At 44.4% G+C, this 22,394-nt stretch overlaps 2 protein-coding genes across 6 annotated transcripts in view; one reads left to right on the forward strand and one right to left on the reverse strand.

The window, feature by feature from the left end:
- LOC100120799 (ABC transporter G family member 21) overlaps positions 1-22,394 on the forward strand; it is a 101,625-nt gene that overhangs the window by 21,053 nt on the left and 58,178 nt on the right. The gene's annotated exons all lie outside the window — the stretch shown is intronic.
- LOC100679989 lies at positions 7,387-21,639 on the reverse strand. 4 transcript variants are annotated; one of them, XM_008212390.4, is made up of 6 exons: positions 9,865-9,981; positions 9,227-9,499; positions 8,205-9,148; positions 8,048-8,117; positions 7,798-7,966; positions 7,387-7,736 (listed from the first exon to the last, which is right to left on the reverse strand). In XM_008212390.4, the coding sequence occupies exons 2-6, from the start codon at positions 9,489-9,491 to the stop codon at positions 7,598-7,600; spliced, it is 1,587 nt and encodes a 528-aa protein (XP_008210612.1). In that variant the 5' UTR covers positions 9,492-9,499; positions 9,865-9,981; the 3' UTR covers positions 7,387-7,597. The 4 variants fall into 4 exon arrangements, with proteins under 4 accessions (XP_008210612.1, XP_031780304.1, XP_031780303.1 ...); XM_031924444.1 differs by lacking the exons at positions 7,387-7,736; positions 7,798-7,966; positions 8,048-8,117; positions 8,205-9,148 and adding exons at positions 13,045-13,146; positions 13,365-13,502; positions 13,808-14,381; positions 14,463-15,250 and having other exon boundaries at positions 9,396-9,499; positions 9,865-12,958; XM_031924443.1 differs by lacking the exons at positions 7,387-7,736; positions 7,798-7,966; positions 8,048-8,117; positions 8,205-9,148 and adding exons at positions 13,045-13,146; positions 13,365-13,502; positions 13,764-14,381; positions 14,463-15,250 and having other exon boundaries at positions 9,396-9,499; positions 9,865-12,958.

Genomic DNA, 22,394 nt, shown 5'->3' on the forward strand with positions numbered 1-22,394 from the left:
CGCGCAGCAGTGTTATACCGATCTCTCTCAGCTGTGCTCTGCGCGCGCGCACGCAATCGCGGCGTTTTGCATCGAGGCCTATTGTAATATGTAACGCGCGGCTCTCTCCGAGGAAACGGGAGCGAGAGAGAGAGAGAAAAAGGACTCTGGCGATAATACTGCAGTTAGAACGACGAGTGTGTTTACAAGGCGCGCATAGGAGAAAGAGAAACCCGCGGAGAAAGTGAGCGCGCGCGAGGGGCGACACGTATACAGGAGGAACACGAGAGGAAAGATGGGAACAGTTATGTAAAGCCTGTACGTAGGAGGGAAGAGGAGCGATAAGAGATAGTGGGAGGAAGAGTGACGAGCTACCCGCGCAAGTAATGCGTACCGAAGTGGCTGCGCGTTGTAAAATCGTCTGAGCTGAAGCGTTTGAGCCTGAAGAAGAAAGCAAAGGGCTGCCAAAAAAACGCTGCCATTATATAGTTTAGTCAGTTAGCGAGTCAACAAGTGTGCGCGCGGGTTATTTTGCGACGGCGGCAAAAGCGCCGAGTCAGCAAGCTGATCGTCGTCGTCCGAAGGAAGAATCGAAGCCTTTCTCTCCCTGACGAGCCTGAGACCACTGCTCTTGGTGTGTCTGTATAAAAATTCCAGTTCCCCTTCCGTCGCGTCAACTCCGACGCAGCTGACGATAATGGCATACATTTTTCTCGCCCTTTCTCACCATGGCGATCGTTTCAACGGTGCAGTACCGATTGAAAACCGAGAAATTTCGTCGACCCGCTCGGCGCTCGCCCGAGAAATTTCGGCCGAGAGCGGTACGCGCATAATGAGCTGCTGCGGCTTTCGGCCGAGCGAAGCAGCGCGAGCGACGGTTGTGCGGATGCGAGAAGCTTAATTCACGATTGCGGCTAACCCCGAAGTGCGCGTTTCCCAACGTCCACCCGCGAGTTCCTTTCTTTCGGCTACGGTTTAACCGTTTCTCAACTGACTTACGGGAGACGAGTCCCGAAAACAACGGCCGAGAAGAACGAAACGCACTGACTCGGTTCCATTTCGGTTTTTTTTCCTTAAACTTTGCAGTGGAAGTTATGTTGTGATAAGAAGGTTTTTCGGTGAAAAATAGACGTTCAAATTTTGAATGAATTTCCTCTCATTTTCGAAAACATCGATAAAGTGTTTCCGAAGATCGTCTCGATATAAAGAGTGAACATATACGGCAATTGGAAAGTTATTGAACATAACGATGCATTGTCTCAAGGGTCTCAAGCAGTCATAGTATGAGCAGCCAAAGCAGTAGGCTGAATTAGCATTGGCGGTACACCGCTTTATCTGAACTCAGCGCGCACATCGTTATGGGGAGATGGAGAAGTGCCTATGCGCCACCTATTTTCACCTGCCAAAGACGCGGAGAATCCAAGCGCTTGGAAAGGCCAGTCCAAGAATCTCTTTGTCAAGTTTAGATCGGATTCGCGACCGTGTTCTCTTACAACGATCGCACCGCATCTCCAATACACTCGGACAATCGCAAAGCTCGGTGTCAATGAGCCGACCAAGCATAAGCCAAGAACAAGAAGCTTCTTTCGCGACAAATGAAAGCGTCGGGTATATAGAGCCTATTTCCATCCATACCAAACACAAGCCGCGTCGCTGTGAGTAGTTACGTAAATGCACTCGCAGGAAACAGTACAGAGCGACATCGGAGCGGGAGAAAGACGGATATCGGCGCGAGAAGAAAAGCGATAAGACCTTGATGCATGTGCTAAAAGAGCCAAATCGACGACAACAGTTATATATCGATGGATCGAGTGAGAGAAGAGTATACCTATACACATACAAGTTGCAGCGCAGCGAACAACGCCGCGGTGTAAATATGGGAGGCACGATCGCGTGTGTTCGATTTTCGGCAGTCGGTCAGGCGAAAGGGGGACCCCGTGTGTCGTTGGTCCCTGCGCTGCCTCTCTCTCTCATTCGCGATCCCCGTATAACACTATCTCTCTCTCCCTCTCGTTCTAGCGCTAAGCGCTCGTTCGCATTTTACGCGCGGTCAACGACTCGAGCTCGTATAGCTCTTTCTCTCTCTTGCGCTCGCGCGCGCGCGCGCGGCTGTGTCAGTGAGCGCGAAGCTCGTGCGTGTCAAGTCGCCGGCCGTTCTCCCTCTTTCTCTCAGCTCCTAGCAGTCTGATGGTGCTGCGTGTGTGCGCTCGCTCGGGTGTATATATGCACAAGCCCTGTGTGTACGTGCACTCGCCGATCGACCATTTAATATGTTAATGGACTCGCGCGCGAGCAGCGGCTACGATTCGATCCTCGATGCATATACCTATATGGCTGCTCTTTCTCTCTCGACTATTTTGTTTTTGTCCTCAACGTCGCGCACGCGTGTGTGCAGTATACAGGCGACGTGTGGTCTGCTGCGATTCTCGAATCGCCATTGTTCGAGATTCGATCTTATTATACGCTGTGCCTGGGACGACTTTTATCTCCGGCGGATATTATTATTGTGAGCCTGATGGTGTGGGTGGCTTGCGTTGCATATTGCTTTTTGCATATAGCTATATAGGTACGTCGGCCTCGCTGCCTTACGTCACGGCTAAATTCAATTTCGATTCGATCGCGCCTTGGATTGTATTAGTACATAGCACTGGCTTGTGCACATAGCGCCAAATCGAGCTTACATAAATTCGCGAAGTCATATAGACGATGCAGAGTAGTATATACATAGGTACACTTATATGTGAGCTTCTGTCATTGCTTCGACGAACTGTCTCGAGCGCATTGTCATGTGTAATAACAAGCGAGCGGCGCACAGTCCGCGCAAGTGGAGGAAGGAGGAGATTTGATAAGAGAGTTCGTATACACACGAGCTACTGTATCGGCCTCTTTCTCGCGCTCTCTCTCTCTCTCTCTCTCTCTCTCTCTCTTACCACTGGCTTCGCTTTATCGCTGCCGCCGCCGACTCGCGTCTCGGCTAATAATAGCTTAGAAGCGCGAATTTTTCGTGTAAACAATACACCGAGAACTGCTGCCTGCTGCCCCAATGACCGTTTCTTCAATTTTCGCACGCGCGAAATCACTGCGAGCTCGCATCGGATTGTTGCCGGTAACGAATCGAATTTTCGTGGAAAAACACATTCCGTCATGCTGTGCGTATAGGAATAGAGTCGTAGAAGTAATATTCACTACTCCGCACCTCAAAAGTGTGTCAAACTCATTATATGCGTACGTACGCAGAACAGCCTGCGCGTGTGCCTTGAATTAATATCGAAACTCTCGCGGGTTCATTAATACGACAGTCTCTCTCTCTCTCTCTCTCTCTCTCTCTCTCTCTCTCTCTCTGCAAACATAATAACAGTCGAAAACTAATTACAAATTTTCCCGCTACCGTATAATAATTATACCATTAAGATTATACCTCTCGCTCTCCGCCTTTTAACGATCATACGCTTATACAGGTAGTAGTGCACGAAGCAGAGCCGAAACGGAAGCAGCCAAGCGATACCGCGAAAGAAGAGAAAAATTAGACTCGCACATGAGCATGTCCATTGAAAACTGGGACACGGCGTCGGCGGCGGCTCGCGTTTGTTTTGTAATTTCAATCCCCGTCGTCGTCTCCGCTTTTCTTTTCGAGCCAGCGAATTCGAGAGAGAGGATTCCCCTTTCTCCCGCTGCTGCTGCTGCTGCTGCAAGGTATATACAGCGGCCTCTCCGCCTCCGCCTTTTTTTGGCATGCCTCTACCTTGTCTTAAGATAATGGAGCTAATTTACAAACTTGAAAGTTCCCTTTTAATGTCCGACATAAAACTCGTTAGGCTCCTTTTCCTTTGAGCCCCCGCTCTTTCTTTCTCTCTCTCTCTCTCACTCGCGCGCGCTCGCTTGTGTTTTTCCCCTTTTTTTCCTCTCCCGGCTCTCATCGCCCTCTGCGCTGGCTTTTTCTTCCTTCGCACAGGCCTCTCTCGTCCCGCTGATGTCGATACACGCGCTCTTGACGCATCATGCGAGGATCTCGTCGAGCTCCCGATGCTCCGCTTAGACGGAAGATTCTGCGTTGTGTGTGTGTGTGTGTGTGTTATACACTGCGAGGATTTTTTTGTTACCCGCAGCTGTTTTCCTTTCAAAATTATCACCGTAGAGAATTGAAGGTCGAGCGTTTACAGCTTAATGGTGATGATGCTCAAGAGGCTATTAAGATAGAGATAAAGTGTCGGCGGAGAAATTTTTAGGAGAAACGGATAAATCTTCCGTCGATTCAGGCGAGTTTTCTCTCCCTGCGGCTGTGTCGTTTTTTTCAGAGAAATGAATCAGAAACCAAGCGATACGCCATAGAGTCGAAGGAGAGCGCGTTATGTAAGGCCTATTATTAAACTTGATGTATATACGCGAGAGTAACAATAATGCCACACAGTCTCCGAACTGGCAAAGCCATACGCTCTCCTATACAGTTCAAGCTTGCGAATTAGACTGCTCTCTGAAATTGGCCTGCAGTTCGAGAGCTAAACTGGTCTTAAAGCAAGTGATAAATATGCATACGCGCGTATAACACTTCGGCAGCGCAGCACTGCGCACTGCCCACGAAACGAGCGAGGGACTGGATCGGTTCTCTTTTTTCCTAGCTCGAAAAACTGCGACTGTGTGTGTCTCTCGTCGGACTTTCACCGCACGCGCAGTAACCTGTACGCAAAGTACACGGTGCGCAAGTATAAAAGTGGCACTTTGTGCGTTATAACTCGAACGCGTTAAGCGCATCCCGGCCACGACGAGGTAAAAAGCCCCGACGTTCGAGACTCTTCGCCGAGTAGAGTCGTAAGGACGACTAAATAGCAATTTGAGATTACAATGCGCGTATAGCACACACGCTCTCGGCGCAATTTCATTCATGAAGCGCGCGCGCGCGAAACACGCTTGCGTGTATTTACTCGCGAGCGAAGGCACTTTCACCGAAGGGTGAATGCCTTTTCGCGCTCTGTACGTGTATGCGTGTGCAGAACGAGATGTGTTCGCAGGAAAAAAGGACGATATGCACGGCTGCGGGGAGTATAGCATTCTTTTTTGGGGTCTGGATGCTCGAGGAACCGCAGAAAGGTGTTTAGGGGGAAGGATGATGGGCCGCGCCGCTGCAGGCGACGGGTAATTGCGCTCCGAAGACTTTGGTAAACAACGCGGCGCGCAGCGCTCGGAATTTTCTACTTGCGCGCAACGATCTTTTCAATTTTAAAAAGCATAACACTGCATCGAGAGAGGTAAAACGGGGCCCCCACGCAGTGAGAGAGCGCAAAAAGCACGCGGCGAATTATACATATCGGCTCCGCGGCCAAACAGATACATCATTGCTTTAAGGGTCAATAATTCTCGCTTCCAATTACGAGCTGGTACACATGCTGCACACCTCTCTCTCTCTCTCTCTCTCTCTCTCCCTTTACCGCAATTACTCCTTTAAAGAAACTACTTGCGGGGACTCGGGCGCGTGCGGCCAAAGACGCGATGGAGAGAGAGAGAGAGAGAGAGCGCTTTATTATTATCGCCGCCATCATTACCGCTAATCATTGTCATTCGTTCGCCGCGATATTTCACGAACGGCTCTTGCCGCGCGCGCGGCGCAAGACATTAAAGAGTGTGTGCGAAATGAGAGAGAGGAAAGGGTGCCGCTTGGCGATGATTTTTTGTCGGCTTCCGAGAGAGAGGCTATATGCGCTTTTTTTCCCGGGGTAGTAAACATCGGTATAACCGCCTCTCTCACTGTGGAGCCTCTTATTATTCCTTTTCGCGAAATTTCATTCCGCAAACACGGTTGTCGAAAGCACTTTCCTCGTTTTCACGCAGTCCGCGCGCTTCGGTGGATGAGGTTCTGCAGGAGAGAGAGAGAGAGAGAGAGAGAGAGAGAGAGAGAGAGAGAGGATTTCCTTATCAAGACCATAAAGCCGAGACCGGATTCGAATTTTAAGCACTAATCCGCTCTCTTCCCGAGAGAGAGAGAGAGAGAGAGAGAGAGAGAGAGAGAGAGGGACGGGTTTGCGCCTTGCGTTCTTATGCGACGCTGTTTGCTCGAGATTGCACGCGGAGTCTCTAACGTTCGCCTTAGCTCATCTCGCGTTGAATTTTTCACTGGGAAAAACCTTGATCGGATCTCCATAAAAGCTCTATAGCTGCGTGTCGGGCTGCAGCAGCACACATGACGTCAAAGTGTCAGATCGTAGTATAGTGTACCGAGCGAAGGTGGGTTGCGCGCAGCTTTTATCTCTCGCTACTCGCTCGTTTCTTTCTCTCTCATTCCAGCTCTCGAGAGTGTGCGTATATAAGCCAGGCTCTTTTCGCGCGCGACTGGACGAACCTGTTTCCGCGCTCTGCATCTGCGCCGGCAGCTCGTTTTTCGCGAGAGAGCTCTCGCGCGCAGCGAGAAATTCGCCGAGCGACATTCGCTTCCGTTTGATGATCGCCTGCCTGTGCATTATACAGCCCGCTCTCGTTTTATTGCCCCGCCGCTATAGTCGCTGCTTTATCGGAGGAAAGCTCAGGTGCATAGAGCCGAGAATCCAGCAGAGAGTCATACGCGTGTATAAAGCTACTCGCTCTCTGACTCGTGGCGCGCGAATTAACCGCGAGAGCGCGCGTCTGCGCGTGTGTGTAGAGGAGGACGAGCTTCAAAGGAGGTGGGAGTGTGCGGCTACTCCGGCGGTGCAGCAGCAGCAGCAGCAGCCGGATCTCCCCGGTACACTCCGCATTCCACGCAGCCAAGGACTCACCGCGAGGGTCCAAGGTCGGCGCGCGCCTGCTCGCTCGCTCGCGATCCTTCGACGGGCGCTGCTGTTGCTTCGAGATCGTTGCGTGAGCTCGTCACACTTTCGTCGTCGGGGAGGTGATGCTGATGATGATGATGATGATGCTGACTCGCTTTTCGTGGAATTATTCTTTGATAATAGACATCTGATGGCGGCTCTCGAAACGGTCGTGTTTTACACCGCTCGGAAATTAAATCGCACTTACGAAGGACCTCAGTCCGTTCACTTTTTCTCCTCCCGCGTGTATTGTCTTTGTCTTCTCTTTCTCTCGCCATATAATTCGGCAATGAATTAAGTATACAGCCGGTCGCACGCGCTCGGCGGTGGACAGCCCCGGAAGAGTCGTAAACGAGGCAAAAATCACTCGCTGTAAAGGTTACCTTCACGGCCCACACACGAGCGACTGCTGCAGCAGCAGTGTATACACTGTTAAAAATCGGTGATTGAAAATTCAACAAAATGTTCTTGAAGTTTTTTCCAATCACGTAATTGAAAATTTCAACCACATCCTACTTAAAAATTCATTGACAATTGTTGAAAATTCAAGTACTTTTTAATAGAATCCTTGTGCGCTTAATAATGATATTGTTGTTTTAATTTCTGTTGGAAACGTGTTTAATAAACACTATTTTTATAAGAGTAATATTTATGTATTGCAGAAAAAGAATACATAGTTCAATAAATAAATATTAAATAAACAGCTTTACACAGTTACTTGCAATTAAATAGCAACGATCTCAAAAAAAGTCAAAATACTTGCTGATTATTAACGGTAGTTCGAATATTTTTATACATTCTCTCGCGTGCTTAAATTAAAATCTCACTAATTATCTGATGTATTAGGTTGTTTTAAAAGAATCCGAAAAGTTAGACAAAGCTTTAGCTAGACTAAACACGGCACTGTTGTAGGATTTTGTGCGTCTTTTCTTTCCTGGAGCAGTCTTCGTTCCTATTGGAGGGTTAATTTGCAGTAAAATCCTAAAACATAAATGTACCATTTATGTTCAATTTAAGAAATCTATAAATTTTATATTTTTACCTTTGAATGAATTCTAGAGTTTTTTCCAAGCCTGCTGGATACTTATAACCAAAAATATAATAACTCAAGAATGTTAATAAAATTCCATCCAAGAAATCTGAACAGTAGATTACAGTTTTTCCTTCAAGAATGATAGTGCAGGTGCTTTCTGAATCGTACAATGTTTTACCTATTTGAAAAAATATATAATTATTATTTCTATTTTTTAAATATATACATTTTATAAAATTAAATAGTGTCTCCTACATACCTCTAATAATCAATACAGGATGATTATTATTCGCGCAGATTTCCAGAATAGCATCCTCATTAAGTGCGCTCTGTAATTAAAATTTGGAATGATTACTTTTATTGTTACTAAATAAAATTATTGTTGTAACAGATATTACTGTATGTAAATAACTTACATCAACGATTTTGTATAGCAGTTCTATATTTTCTTCAAAGTATAATACTAGAAGCGGAAAAATAATAGCATTTTTAGGATAATTATCTTTTCTTGTTTCAGTTGCCTCTTTGCAGTCTTGAATTATATCTTTTAATTCTTGACTTTTATTTATTTTCAAAGTATGGCAAGTCTTCAGATACTGTCTTATCGGTTTCACTTTTTTTTCAAGCGAGTTTTTCCATGTCGTGAGAATACATTTTCCCATCAATTTATCAGCATGTTGTATTAAACATTTGTCGTCCGTTAGAAAAGGCCACTCAGTCATAAGTAAACTAATTTCACGTGTTACGTCATTAATGCTTTTACGCTGCATTGCATAAGTCTTGTCCATTAACTCCAAAACTTCAGGTTGGCCGTGATCAAGTCTTTCAAAAAGATCTATCAATTTAAGACGTCTTTCTTCTTGACTCTTAATATTTTCGTCTGACGGAAGGTCAGGGGCGTACTGCGTACAACCGTATTCGTCTTGATTCCTAGGATTATCATGCTCTCTTCTCCGCACTTCATTTTCATCTTCATCATTATCCATATTAGCTTTTCTTTTTTTGGTGCCTGTTTTATAGTTCGCACAATTTAAAATCGATGTCCTCAGTGTAGCTATTCCATCACTCCATTCAACCCCTTCGATTTTGTCTGCAAATGTACGTGGATACGTCTTACAAATTATCTCTGCGATTTTTTGAGCTGTGCCTCTTTTGGTATCTTTTAAGTAAACCATATATTCAGCAATTTTTTTCACTATTTGTTGTTTCTCAGTAAATTCTATCATCTCTCCTTTTAAAATTTTGTCCATAAGATCAGGGCATACTTTATTCCAAACTCCACTTTGTAAATTTAATTGTTTGCTTGAAGTAGCAGTACTGTTCAACGTAGATGGCTGTGCTTCATCGGACGGTGCAATACCTAAAAGCGTGGACAGTAATCATTAACAACATCAACATATGATTCAAAAATTAAAAAAAAATATTTTTTAATATTTACTTTCTTTGTCCTTCGTATTATTGTTAGTATTATGAGATTCATCATGAGTCATCATAAAAAGCTTCATTATCTCTTTTGGATTTTGAGATGCATACTCTATGAAATCATCGTCAACTTTAGTTTTCTTATCTTCCAGTACGACCTTATAGTTAGCATCGGGCAGTTCCAATTTTTCTCTAGTCCCTGTTATAATATCATCCAATGAGTCAGCTTTGATGAAACAGCTTTCAGAACTATTTGCAAATTCGATTGTAAAAAAAGGCATGTTGAAATCTAGAATGAAATTAAGATTGTTAATGAATAATGAAAAATTATGTATTCCTAACACAGTTTATCCGCGTAAGACGTAGAATAAAATAAAATTTGTTAGATAAATTCAATAAAATGATTTGTTATTGTAGCGCCACCGGAATGAATAAACAAATGTTAATACAGCTCATCTGAATTTGCTACCTTTTTTTCAAGTGATAAACCCAATGTATAAACGTGAGCGAAATATGAAACATGCACCATTGAAATCACAAGATTCATAGGAGAAAATGACTGTGATGAATTTTAGAAATAATCAATAATTGAGCAATGAATTAAATAACGATCAAGCATGTGAAGTTAGAATTTGAAATTTATAATTAACGTACTATGCCTTTGTCTGTTGAGCAAAAGTCAAAGATGGTGCTTCACGAATCCAAACCGTGGTTTGATACATAGCATATTACCAAGGTTATATTCGTTCATTGGTTTAAAATGCAAAACTGTCTGTAAGGAACAGCATTCATACGAAATAGTTTTTCTGACTCTGTAGGCTCTAAGATATGGTATAAATTCGGTTTCTAAAATTTCAAATAAGATAAATATATCTGATTCATTGCAATAAAGAAGCAAACATATTTTACCAAATATCACATTATTTTGGTATTCATATTGCTTAAGTGCTAAAATATTTCCTTTTTTGTATGCTGTTCCTATTATCACAATTTTACTACATTCTTGTATGTCAGAAGGTAAATCAGCCTTTCGAATGGCATTTATAATATCTGCACTATAAACATCTATTTGAAAATCGTTTAAATCGAATGTTTCCACTTCAAGTCGGATATCTGCACCCAAGCGTACCAAACTTTGATGAAGTTCGTGCTTTTCACTTAGCGATTTAACAACGTTGATAAAATTAAGAAGGTAACGAATGCACCGTTTAAAAAAACGATGCTTACTTTCGAATCTCATTGTCCATACTTTGATCAACGGACCAAACGCTAAAATCAACTTGGCATAATGCCTTACATAATGATGCTTAGGGCGCATTTTTGTATCAGGAAATAAATTTTCTCTCGTACAAAGATATTCGCATATCAGACTATCGAGATAAGGTAGATAGGTCACATGTATCGTAGATGAACAAACAATTTCAACAATTTCCGTAAGAATTATCAGCAATTGCCAAACATTATCTTCAGCGTCCTTAATTTTATCTTCGATAAGAAGAGGTAAAATATATAAAAAATTCCAGATCTGAACAGCTCCGCCAGTAATTTTTTCACTATTAAGAGATAATGTACAAGGTTTATCTTGTCTATCTTCAATCGAATAAGGGAATTTATCGATCCTACTATTCAGTTGTTGTAAAGTAAACCATTTTTGTTGTATCAAATAGTCAATAAACAATCGCAAATCATAAGTGATAATTCCTTCAAACAAATCATGCCCAATGCATGGAGGAAGTCCAGGGGAACACACATGATAATATTGGAGTTGATTGAAAACTGAATCAAATTTAATTCCTTCGAAGTCATTGCTGTTTCCTTTCTGTTCCAGAGCATTCGCATATGAAGCAACTGTTCTCCAATCAGATGTTTTAGTTACACCATGTACCATTTCTAATTCTGTCCTCTCTACGTTACAAAATCGGCATATATATTTTGCACGACTAAAATTTTCTGTAAAACCGCCCAAGCTATGACTTCCTAAGTTATCGCCACAGATATGCACAAGTGATCCTTTTAAGAGCTTTTCACCTACTTCAATTCCAGTAGTTTCAATAATTTTTAGATCTTCTACGATTTTTCCATAGACCTTTTGGCAATCAAAATCAATTTCTTTGCATAGCGCAACAAGTTTAATAGTATTGACATGAGATCGTAAGTTTTCTGGTAAATTTCCAATACTCATGTATACCGCTAAAATTTTATGCTTCTTTTTTGCAGCTCCGATGGGATTCACTACTTCAAAAGCATCTTGGTATAAAATAATTTTTAATGCGTCCGGATTATCGTTGAAAAACGTATTGCATTTATATACAGTGCCATCCATGAAGTCGAAAAGAACGTCTTTATCTCTTGGCTCAGGTTTTTTTAATATTTCATGCTGTATTGACTTATCTTGGAACGTATATTTTAGGGTTTCTATTATGGGCACGTATGAAAAATACGTTTGGTTCTCCTTGTCGATTACTAGTGACTCTGGTTGTATAAAATCAAAATTTTCCTTATAAAATTTTTTTCGTTTGTAATTACTTCCTAATTTTACATTACATTTTAAGAAAGGATCTTCGTTTATGATTTCTTTCACAATAATATCGACTTTATCAGCTGATATTCCTTCAGAGATCAATTTTCTAGCTAACGATGTCATTACAATATTTTGTGATTCTCGCTGCATACTGGTTATTTCAGTAACAATAGTTTTCACAGTAGAAGCGGAAAGCAAAAGCTGGGTTTCTAATTTCAAATAGAATTGAGCTAAGTTATGTAGATACAAATCGGACGATTCTTCTAGTGAAGGGTTTTGTTCTACTGGAGATTCCGATTGCGCATCACCATCGATTTCAAAACGTTCAGATTGATTTTTATTGTCGACAACACATTCAAGCGACTGAGCTTCAACAGAATCTGAATTTGTTTGCGATTCCTCGATTTCTGACTGATCGTATATTTTTGAATCCTGTACTTTTTTATAATTGTTTCTATGCTGTTTAGTTAAATGACTAGTAAAAGAAGATAAAACCTTGTACTTCTTTCCACAATCGTGCATTGGGCAGGTGATTTGATCATTTTTTTTAATGTGTACTTTCAAATGTTTGACAAGATCAGAGAAACAATCCCAGTCTTTTTCGCAACTACTAATGCTACACACAAATTTACCTCTTTGGTCGGAATTTAATACTGTTTTTGGATTTTCTTTTTGTTTCAAAAGATTATGTGACCGAAATAAATGTTTCTTTAAGTGAGCTTCCTTTTTGAAAAATTTTAGACACTTTTCAAATCCACAATGTACATAATTATGAATATTTCGATGAAATTTATGGTGTAGCAAATGTCTAGGCAAGGATGGTGTTTTGAAGTTACAAAGACGACAGTAGAACATAATTTTCTTTAAGATAACGCGAAAGTTGATATAATCTATTGAATCAGGTGTGCCCCTAATAATATCTAATATTCAAATTAAAATAACCTATAGTTCATGATTCAAATAAATGAACTTAGCTTATAGCTCATTTTCGCACAGAAATGGTTCAGGAGACGCAGAGGCACTGAGAAAAATTGAAGACCGTCCACTACATTTATAAGAACCATTTAGCTTTTTCGCGAATCAATTTTCAACTATACCAAAACACTTACGCTTAGCTTATGTAGAGAGACGTATAACCTTGATAATAACGTTTTTTTTATCTAGTTGTTTAAAAATAATTTCACTCAGTCAGTGAGCTCCCAGTTTTTGTTGGCAAATCAACAAGTTCTGTGAAAAGATATAAATAATAAGAAAATTATTAACAATATTAACTGGTATCTAATAATTTAAAAAGATTTTATGGTTAATTTTACTTGACATCGTTGTTATTCTGGAGCTTGTTAGTTGACTACAAAAAAGGATAGCTTAGGCTACGTTCATCTTCAGGATATTCATATGTGAATCATCAGCCATACCTATAAAATAATTATTTATCAACTTTGCGTACATTTGTCTTTTACCAATTATTTTAAAGTTATTTATCTCGATATTTAATAGTCACTACTTAATGCAAGAAGTTTGAGCAGTTAGTTCTCTCATAAGAAAAACTTTAAAATTATTAGAAAGTACGATATCAATCACTTCTATTAAAAAATAAAATTCTTGGAGCAATAAAATTAATAAGCCATCTTACATATATCAGTTGACAATAATCCATGAAATAAAATCAGCTATGGTACTGAAGTTTACCAGTAGCATATCATGAGCATCGAGCTTTGTAGTTGACTATAACAATACTCCAAGATATTTATACCTGAGCCATCAGCGATGCCTATAAAATAATTATATAATAAGTTTTCATAAAATAGTAGTTGCAGTAAATTTTAATTTCCTATGAACATCATTTGTTCATGTTTTTTCTTTGCTCAGTTAATTTATTTTAATCAGCTGTACTCTACTTTATCTATTATATCAGTTTATTTGTTTGCTACTAATTGAACAAAAATGTATCTATATAAGTATGCTGGCTATCTATTTATACGCTAAGATAAAGAGGAAGGGGAAATAAACGAAAAAATTAAACTGTACATACAAACCAAAACGTGGACCCTAGTAGGTAGGCTTAACAACGCTTACTGTTTCAATGCATTCGTGTAGACACAGAGCTTGAAGATATGTTGAAGAGTCGCAATAAACACTGCCGCTGCGAGCTGTAAGCTCGCTGTAGCTGACGCTGAAGATAGATGGCCTGACGCAGGCGGGGAGACACTGGCCGCTGCCGCGAGACCTCCAAAAAGCGGCTTCAGAAAGCCTACGCGACGTCGTCAACTGCCAATGCTTTTGCAAGAATATCCTTCTTATATCCTAGTAGACTCAGAGCTTAAGGATATGCTGACGAGTCGCGATAAACACGGCCGCTGCGAGCTGGGATGAGAGCGTAGGTCATGGCGCGCGGGTAGGCTACAACTGTCTCTCTGCTTGCTGTGCAAGATATATGTCCTGACGCGGAGACACTGCCGCGAGACTTCCAAAAAGCGGCTTCAGAAAGCCTGCGTGACGTTGTTAACTGCTGATGCTGTAGCAAGAATGTCCCTTTTGATATTCGGGCTCTCGAACCTTAACTTTCCGCTTGATGAATTGTGTTTTTGGCACGGAATTCTCCGAATAGTTCGGTCGAAACTTGCCGGCGAATGGGTATCCTAACCTCTACCTAATAAACCAAGCGGTTTTATGAGCTACGGGTTCAATAGCTTGAGTTTGTCACTGATTGATTCATTGCAATTATACTTACCGTAATGACATCATTGAATGTAGAACGAAACCAAAAATCCGTTACGAACAAAGCCAAACATGCACTACTTTAAAACGCTGCTGTCGAAATGGCGGTTATTTTTCGCTCACGCTTGCACTCGCGGACGGCGCTCGCGACTCGCTCGCCCGGTCAGCGGCGGCGGGCGGGCCCGACCGACGCGACATGCCGCAGCGACGACGCGCATGCGCGGTAGCGATGTCGAACCACCTATATCAATGCGTAGAACTGTCACACGGAAAGAAGTAGTGTGAGGCATGCCGAGGGACGGTGCAACTGCGCGAGCGGCGACGCGTGCCCTACCGACTCTTGCGCATCGTTTTTTCTCGTGCAAGCATGCTGAATATCAGTGCATGCCAATACACCGTGTTTAAGAGTATCAAAATCAAGATGCTCAGTCGCGCCGTCCCTCAGCGTGCGTACTTCTTTCCGTGCAGCTATTGTCCGATCCCGTTTGACGATGTTGCTCGAGATGTTATTTTACAATTCATTAATATATAGGTTACGATACACATCATTTTACATTGTTTTTATCATGTCTCATAAGTATTTAAAATGCGAATTGATGCCTAATAAAAGTTGGATACGTCAAAATTTTATAAGTTTTTTCAGTAACATGTACTTGAATTAACTTAGAAAAACCTAGCGCCGAGATATTCAATCAAAAGTTATTGAATTTAGTTTTCAATAACGCAAAATTGAATTTTCAACTACTTATTGTTGTTGAATTTTCAACCAATTTTTAACAGTGTAGTTATACAGCTGTTGCGATGCGACGTAATGATATCGCCGTATACGTATAGACACACGCGCGCAGGATCTTTTTCGGCCACTCGACGCCGGCCTAATGAGACGTAATTGCCCCTGGAAGGTCAAGTTCTTCCTCTCCCTCTCTTTCTTTCGCTTTTCGGCCCGCGCCATATACTGCATGCGCGTGGTTCCTTCCGTCTCTCGGTCATGTGTGCCGGATCAACCGCTCCGAAAAATTAACGCCGTTCGGAATATGTTTTGTACAGAGAAAAGTTCAGTTTATCGCCGTTTTATTATTCATCGAGCGCTGGAGCGCATTTTTCTTTTCCTTCTTTTTTGCGCACTTGGATATTTATTCGACTTTGATCGAGGGCTTTAAAGCTGTGCGGTGTTAATTCGTTTAAGTGCGACGGCGGTGTACTTACGCGGGTACTGTATCTGCGTGCTGGAAATCTGTTGAGTGATTTCTTTCTCGTGCCAGGAGACACGCTTTCAATTTGTAATGTGATTTTCTCCATCTTGTTGATCTCTTGCAGATTTTTTATTTTTAATTACTGACAATTCGAAGATTAAGGTCCACGAGTTGGTTTTCTTGGATAGTATTGATTGATTTATCGATTAAACTGTTTTCGTCGGAATTGATGGCTGTCGTTTTGGAGGAATGGCATTTAATTCGTGAAGCTATGTTTGTACCTATAATTAGGACGAATTGAAAGTTTGCATACTATACTTAGATGGCAAGAAAAAATATGTAACTACGAATACACTCGTCTACAAGCATGTTCCTGCAGCTTTTTCGTGTACTTATTTCGCGTCGTCGCCATCAGCCGTTACCATTACACGTCTTCTTCTTCTTCTTCTTCTTCTTCTTCTTCTTCTTCTTTGCAGCTCGAATTCGGTTCACCGTTTAACGTTAATTACAAATTTTACGAGGATAGCTAACGTCGCTTGAGTGCAGTTTTTCACTTCCACTAATGACCTTAATAACGTCGGTATACGTAATTCATTAGCGTTCGAGCCGTTGTGCTGTGCAAGTGGATCGACGCTCTCGTCAACGTCGTAAGTGTATACTGCCTATAGGTGCGCCTGTACTTGGGTGGTTTTTGTCGAATTATAATTAGTCTATTTGTTGCTGCTTATAATAATAACACTGTTATCAGAGATTTTCTTGTTTGCAGGCACTAGAATGCATAGAAACCGCAACAACTTAATACTCAAACTATACTGCGAACTTTCTGAACCACAATCGTCCATTTATCACTAATATTTTTGCTATGCACGATGATAATAGTCTGTACAGTTAGCTTCAGCTATCATAAACACAATTTATATCTTCCTGCTTCGATTTCGCACATCTAAAATCTTAATAATACAACAATAATATTTCAAAAAATCTCCGATCTGCAGGTTTCTCGAAATTCGGAGAAAAAATAAATTCTCACGCAGCAGCCCTTCCAGACATCTCTCCCCGCAATTGCCATAGCCGATATATTAAAATATTCATTTTATCTCCTCCGCCGCATGCGAGATCCCCGTAAACACCTCAAGATCGTTAGCCGCTGCGACACCCCGTAACACCGAATCGCTCATTTTGACACGGCACCGTTTTTTCTCTCTCGCGTAAAAACTTAGGTACACTCGCTACTCGATGATTTTCCAGGCGTTGAAGCTGTACACCACACACACACACGTGTGCCCGCTCTTTTCCGCGGCGAAACCTTGTCATTCCGATGAATTTCAAAATACGCGTTGAATTAAGCAACGGAGCCTACGTGTAGCGAAAGAGTTATTCGCGCCGCTGCTTTTTCTCTTCTCGGCCAGCCCGCGTTTTTCACGCCTAGCTGATGCTGGGCCGGAGGGATAAGTACACATGCGCGCGCATGGATTAATCGCTTGTCGGCACCTTTCTCATTATACACGCGGATACACGCCGCGCGCTCCTTTTTTATCATCTCCTTCTCGAGCTACTGCGTTTACGCCATTCTCATTTCGGTGCACGTTTTCAAAAATTAACCAGTAGCCTGTATCAGAGCATCTTCTCGTGGAAAACCGAGTTTTCCCTCCGCATCTGTTGGACTCTTTTTTTCGCCTCTTTTTTCCGTCAGCCTCGTCTCCTCTTCGGCATCGCAGAGTATGTACGAGTCTGGGCTGTAGTGTGTGCGGACAGACGACGAGTGCAAAGCCGCGCGCGCCACGTCATCCGCGAACGAGGGAAAGAGCTGAGAAAGAGAGGACGTGACTCGCGTATGCGTACGACCTTCGCGCGCAGGCGCAGGTGTTGCAGTGCGCGACGCTGCTGCTCCTTTTTTTCGGCTTTGTTTCGGCTCTGCTTTTTTTTCGGCGCTGGTCTATAATGCGAATTCGGGATTATGTAGGTCGGCGAAGTCGACGGCTTTCCGAAACGGCGCCCCAGGGAATCAAGTTTCGGCTTCGGGGAAGTTGAAAGGGGGTTAGCGCGAGCTTTTGATTCGGGCTACGCTCGGTTCTCGAAATAGCAGAGGGAATTATTTTGCAATGTTATTTTCATCATCGTTCGAACGCTGCAGCTGGAACTCGAGAGAGCGGAAGGTTGAATAACAATTCACAGCGATGTGATATAAAAGCGGGCGAGAAAGCGCGATGCAAAAAGAGCGCACGCGAAACGCGCGGCTTTGGTCGTATTCGCGCAAAAGACGGCCTTGAGTAGGAGAACATAAACTATCCGAGGAGAGGGAGAGAATCTGCATGCACGCGCTGCTGTCTCGATGCTTTTTAATACCAGCGTGTCCGGGGCGGCCGACTCCGAGCGGTCCATTCAAATTTTCCGCAATAACATATTCCCCCCCGACGCTCGCTTGCGCGCGCGTAATATCAGAAAAAGCCCGGCGCGCGCTGCATATTACCATCTTTTATCTCTCGGCTTCGCAGCAAGCGCATAAAGGAGCTGCGAGCGCGCGTCGGCGAATAAAGATGCAATTTTGTAATACCCAGCGTGCGCGTGTGGTAATAAAGTTAATGCGTCGTCGAGGATAACAAAGTGCAATTTCGATTTCGTTCGCGCTCGCGCACACGTAATGCCTTTTTCTTCCTTTTTGGAACTTCGATCGACAAAGCACACCGCGCGCGTTTATATACGCGATAAGGATCACGCCGAGCTCTGTCGAGCTCTTGAGCGAAAAAGACGGGAAATCGAAGTGCGAGTAGTAGGCGGAAAAGAGAGAAAAAGTCGGGAGAGAGAGAGAGAGAGAGAGAGAGTGCGCGAGCGAGAGAGGAGAGCTCGTCGAGGTGAGCATAAAATTTTGCGAGCGCGAAAAAAACCGGATCCCACAAGGTCGCTGCGCTGTTCTCTGCTCACTCTATATCCTCAGCAGCAGCTCCTCTCTCGCGCCAAAGAGAGTCAGGCGTGTGCAGTGCCGTCCGATGGAATCTCGAATTCCTTCTCTCTTTCGGCTTCTCTGCGCCGCGCGGATCTTTCTCTCTCTCTTTTTTTTGCTCCCGCGTGTATACGCTCTTTCGGAGCGCGGAGAAGAGGGAGCGATTTAAACGCGAATGTTGATCGGTACTCGCTACCGGCCGCCGGCAGATCTTCCGTCAGCTGTGAGTAATCATCAATGTGTGCCATTGATGATTCAGAGAGGCCGAATTCGACTTGATATCAAGTCGGCTGCTCCTCTGCTATTATACACCCAGATCCTTTTTTTCAATCGTATGCGTCATGCTTCGCGAATGTAACGCTGAATTTTAATTTCGCGCTTTTCTCTGTTGCAGGTGGGTACGATCACACGCATACACGCTTGCATATACGACTCGCCGAGGGGTGAGTTGAGAGTTATTTTTTTTTCGAACTCGGCGGCGATAACATCGTTGAGAAATATCATTTTCCTAAGAAGCGAACAATGGCCCGTATAAAAAGCAAGTGTGCGCATGCGTTCTAAGCTCTCTCGGCGAATAGGAGAAGAAGAAGAAGACGAAGAAGAATAACCGCGTGTGTGCCGTCAGATCCAAATCTGCGAGTTATGAGTGGCCACAATTTGTCTGCGGCGATTCATCGCACACCTGTACATTTCGCACTTTTGCTTTTCTTTTCCCGCGCATCCGCCGCCGCCGATGCTCGTTTTAGACGATGCGTTCGCACAAATTCCCTTTCCCCTTCGACGGGCCAAGCGCTGTATACAGGTATACACACGCGCGTGCATACGGGGCAGCAGGTGACTCGCGCGGGCGTCGTAAAAAAGCGCGATTTTTAACACCTGCGAAGGTCGGCCCGCACCGAAAATTCGCACACATGTCCCGCGACTGCACGAGATGCGTTTATACAAGCGACTATGCTGCATAAACAGATTTTTTTCAGGATTACGAAGCTCCTCCTTCTCTCTCCCCCTCTCGCAGCTCCTATACATCACAGTTTGCGGCGGCGGTGTGTGTAGCGTTGAATAATGCGTCTGCGAGATTTGTCAGGCGAGTTTTAATCCAGCCCGTGTGAAATATGCGGCCCGCGCGTAGTGTGCTGTATTCATAGCCGAAAAACACGTCCATCGATTCTCGCAGTGATCCTTATACAGCTCGGACTCGAGGACTGCGCGAATATACGAGATTCCCACGAGGGAGAGCCATCTTCGCGCGGCGCTCTCCGAAAATCATGTGCGCCGCAAGGATGTACTTGCGGCTTCGGCTGAACTGCAGCGCTCGCTCGCGCGTAATTTATGCGCGAGTATCCTTCGGCGACCTTGAGCGCCCGAGAAGCTGTATATGTATACGTGTATAGTTGTGCAGTACAGTATGCAGCGCCGCTGGCCCCGATCGCCGCGCGGAGAGCCGTATTTTCGAGGAGAGGAAGCGAGCGTGTGTAACAGCGACAAGGCTGCGCCGCGGGAATGGAAAAATTTGCGGCGGCGGATAAGAATCTGAAAGCCGAAAGAGAGAGAGAGAGAGAGAGAGAGAGAGAGAGAGAGAGAGAGAGAGAGAGAGAGAGAGAGAGACGGATCGCCTTTTAATTTCACGCGAACACGCGTGTGTACGCGGCGAAAATATTTTGACGGATGCGCTTCGTTAAAAATATTACACACGTTTAGGGAAAAAACAGCTGTTTTCCTTGGCGCGAACGCTTCGAAGTTTATCTCCGCGCAAGCTCGCGCGGCGGGTGTATTCGAATGTGGCTGGCGCGCAAATGTATCGCAGCGCCACAGAATCTCGTTGTTGGTTTTGCAGAAGGTTGGAATTTAGAGTATGCCTTGTTTTGAATAGCTCGCGCGCGAGCCGCTGACACGCGCACGTCGAGCTCAATAGGATTATACTCGTCGAGAATCATTCATACGCAACTCGGAAATATTTTTCAACAACTAATTCTCGACTACTACCCCGAAAACCGAGAGCATCGCAGAGACGCGGGGCTCTGAGCCTCTGCATTATGCATTTCGGGGCCGTCCGAGATAAAAGCCGCTCTTTTTCTCTCTCCCACAGAGATTTTTTCTCGCTCAGCTGCCGGACGAGTTATGCAGCGCCGGCGTGTATATCGGCCGCGCCCCTATAGTGCGCGCTTGTATATAAGCATCGTAAAGATCGAAATTGCTTCTCGGAACGTCGCGCGCCTGTATAGTGTAGTATACGGAGGCGAGTCGCGCGAGCGCGCGCTTAGCTGCCCCGGCGATTTTCTTAAAATACACGTACCCGCCGCCGCCCGACGTCGTCGTCGTCGTCTCGGATGTTTTTGCACTCGCACACGCGGGGGTAGATTTTTTGCGGCTACGTAGTCGCTCGGTACACTCCGAGAGCTGCTGAGCAGCAGAAGCGCGCGGCTGTATACTTTCGAGAACGAGGGAATATTCGATAATTTTTTTTCTTTCGCTTGTAGTTGCTTAAAGGAGTGTAGACGGTGTGCGAGTGTAGGTATTCGAGCAGACTCGGTCTGAGGTCATGGTCAGCACGGCTGCGAACGTAAAAAACTGCGCAAAGTTTCATTGCCGTGTGTGGGCGGAGAAGGAGAGAGAGAGAGACATTTAATTTTTCGCGTCGGCTTTGATTATTTCGAGCGACTGCTACTACTTGCCGAGTTTCTTCTTTCGTTCTCGCGAGTTTTTTCTCTCTCTCTCTCTCTCTCTCTCTCAGCGAGCGTCAGTGGCGTTGATGAGAATTTACAGCTTGCCATCTCTAAACTCGTTAAACGCCTGATCGATGCAGTCGTCGCAATGACGAGGACGTCTTAGTTTGTTTACTTTGTTTCTTTCTACGCGCCGCCACCGATGTCGAAGAGTTCGCCGAGATTAACATATCAGGTTCTCGAGATCTTTCGGCGGACTATTTTCGCGGCGAGTTACCAAACTATTATGAATGGATTATTGTGCTTCGCTAGCCGAGACGAGTCTGTAGGCCTTGACATAGAGAGAGTTATGGCTTTGAAACCAAGATTTTTTCACACGTGCGAATAAAAAGCTTATTTCCAGGTTTGTCACGACAATTTCGTCCGCGAATTCCTCGGCGTCTATCCCGGTCTCTGGATATACACACCTCGTGCGCGCGGCGTGTTCGAGCACTTAATTACCATGAAAATTCCTCCCGTGCATCGGGCGAGCTTGCAAGCTCTAGCAGTAGACGCGGCCTCTCTCCTTCTTCTTCTTCCCTTTTCCTCCTCTTCAGAGCTCTCCCTCGAGAGGTGCTTTCTCTACGGCCAGACACGAGAGTGCACGTGGCACTCGAGCCATAGCGCAAGGGAGGCGAGCGCACAGCGCACGCAGAGCCTTGTGTCGCGGGTGTAGTACAGCGGCAGCTGTCTGCTGCGACGGAGAAAAGAAGGCCAATGGCTTCGCAGAAGGGCGCTTTCGGCCGGCTCGTAATTTTTTTCTTCCTCGCCGTCTTCTTCTGCACGCAGAAGCTCGGTCCCAGTGGACAATTTGTATTTTTCGCGAAAAACTTGTAAGCTTCCCGAAAATAACGCACTAACGAGCTGCTCGCGCGCTTCTCCGGGAAAAGCCCGAAATTTCCCCCGCGGTCAAGAAGAAGAAGAAGAACGTATACCTCTCGCTGCATCAGCATACACACGGTGCGACGCACGAGACAAAGAGCTGAGGACGAGAAAAAAAGCGCGCGTGCTCGTGCGCAATTGAAGAGCCGCCGCCGCGTTCAAGGCGACGAATTTTCTGACGAAGAGTAATGAAGCTTCGGTGCAGGCAGACGGAACTCTACGCGCGC

The sequence above is a fragment of the Nasonia vitripennis genome, chromosome 2 (assembly GCF_009193385.2).
Source record: "Nasonia vitripennis strain AsymCx chromosome 2, Nvit_psr_1.1, whole genome shotgun sequence".
Classification (NCBI taxonomy): Eukaryota; Metazoa; Arthropoda; class Insecta; order Hymenoptera; family Pteromalidae; genus Nasonia; species Nasonia vitripennis.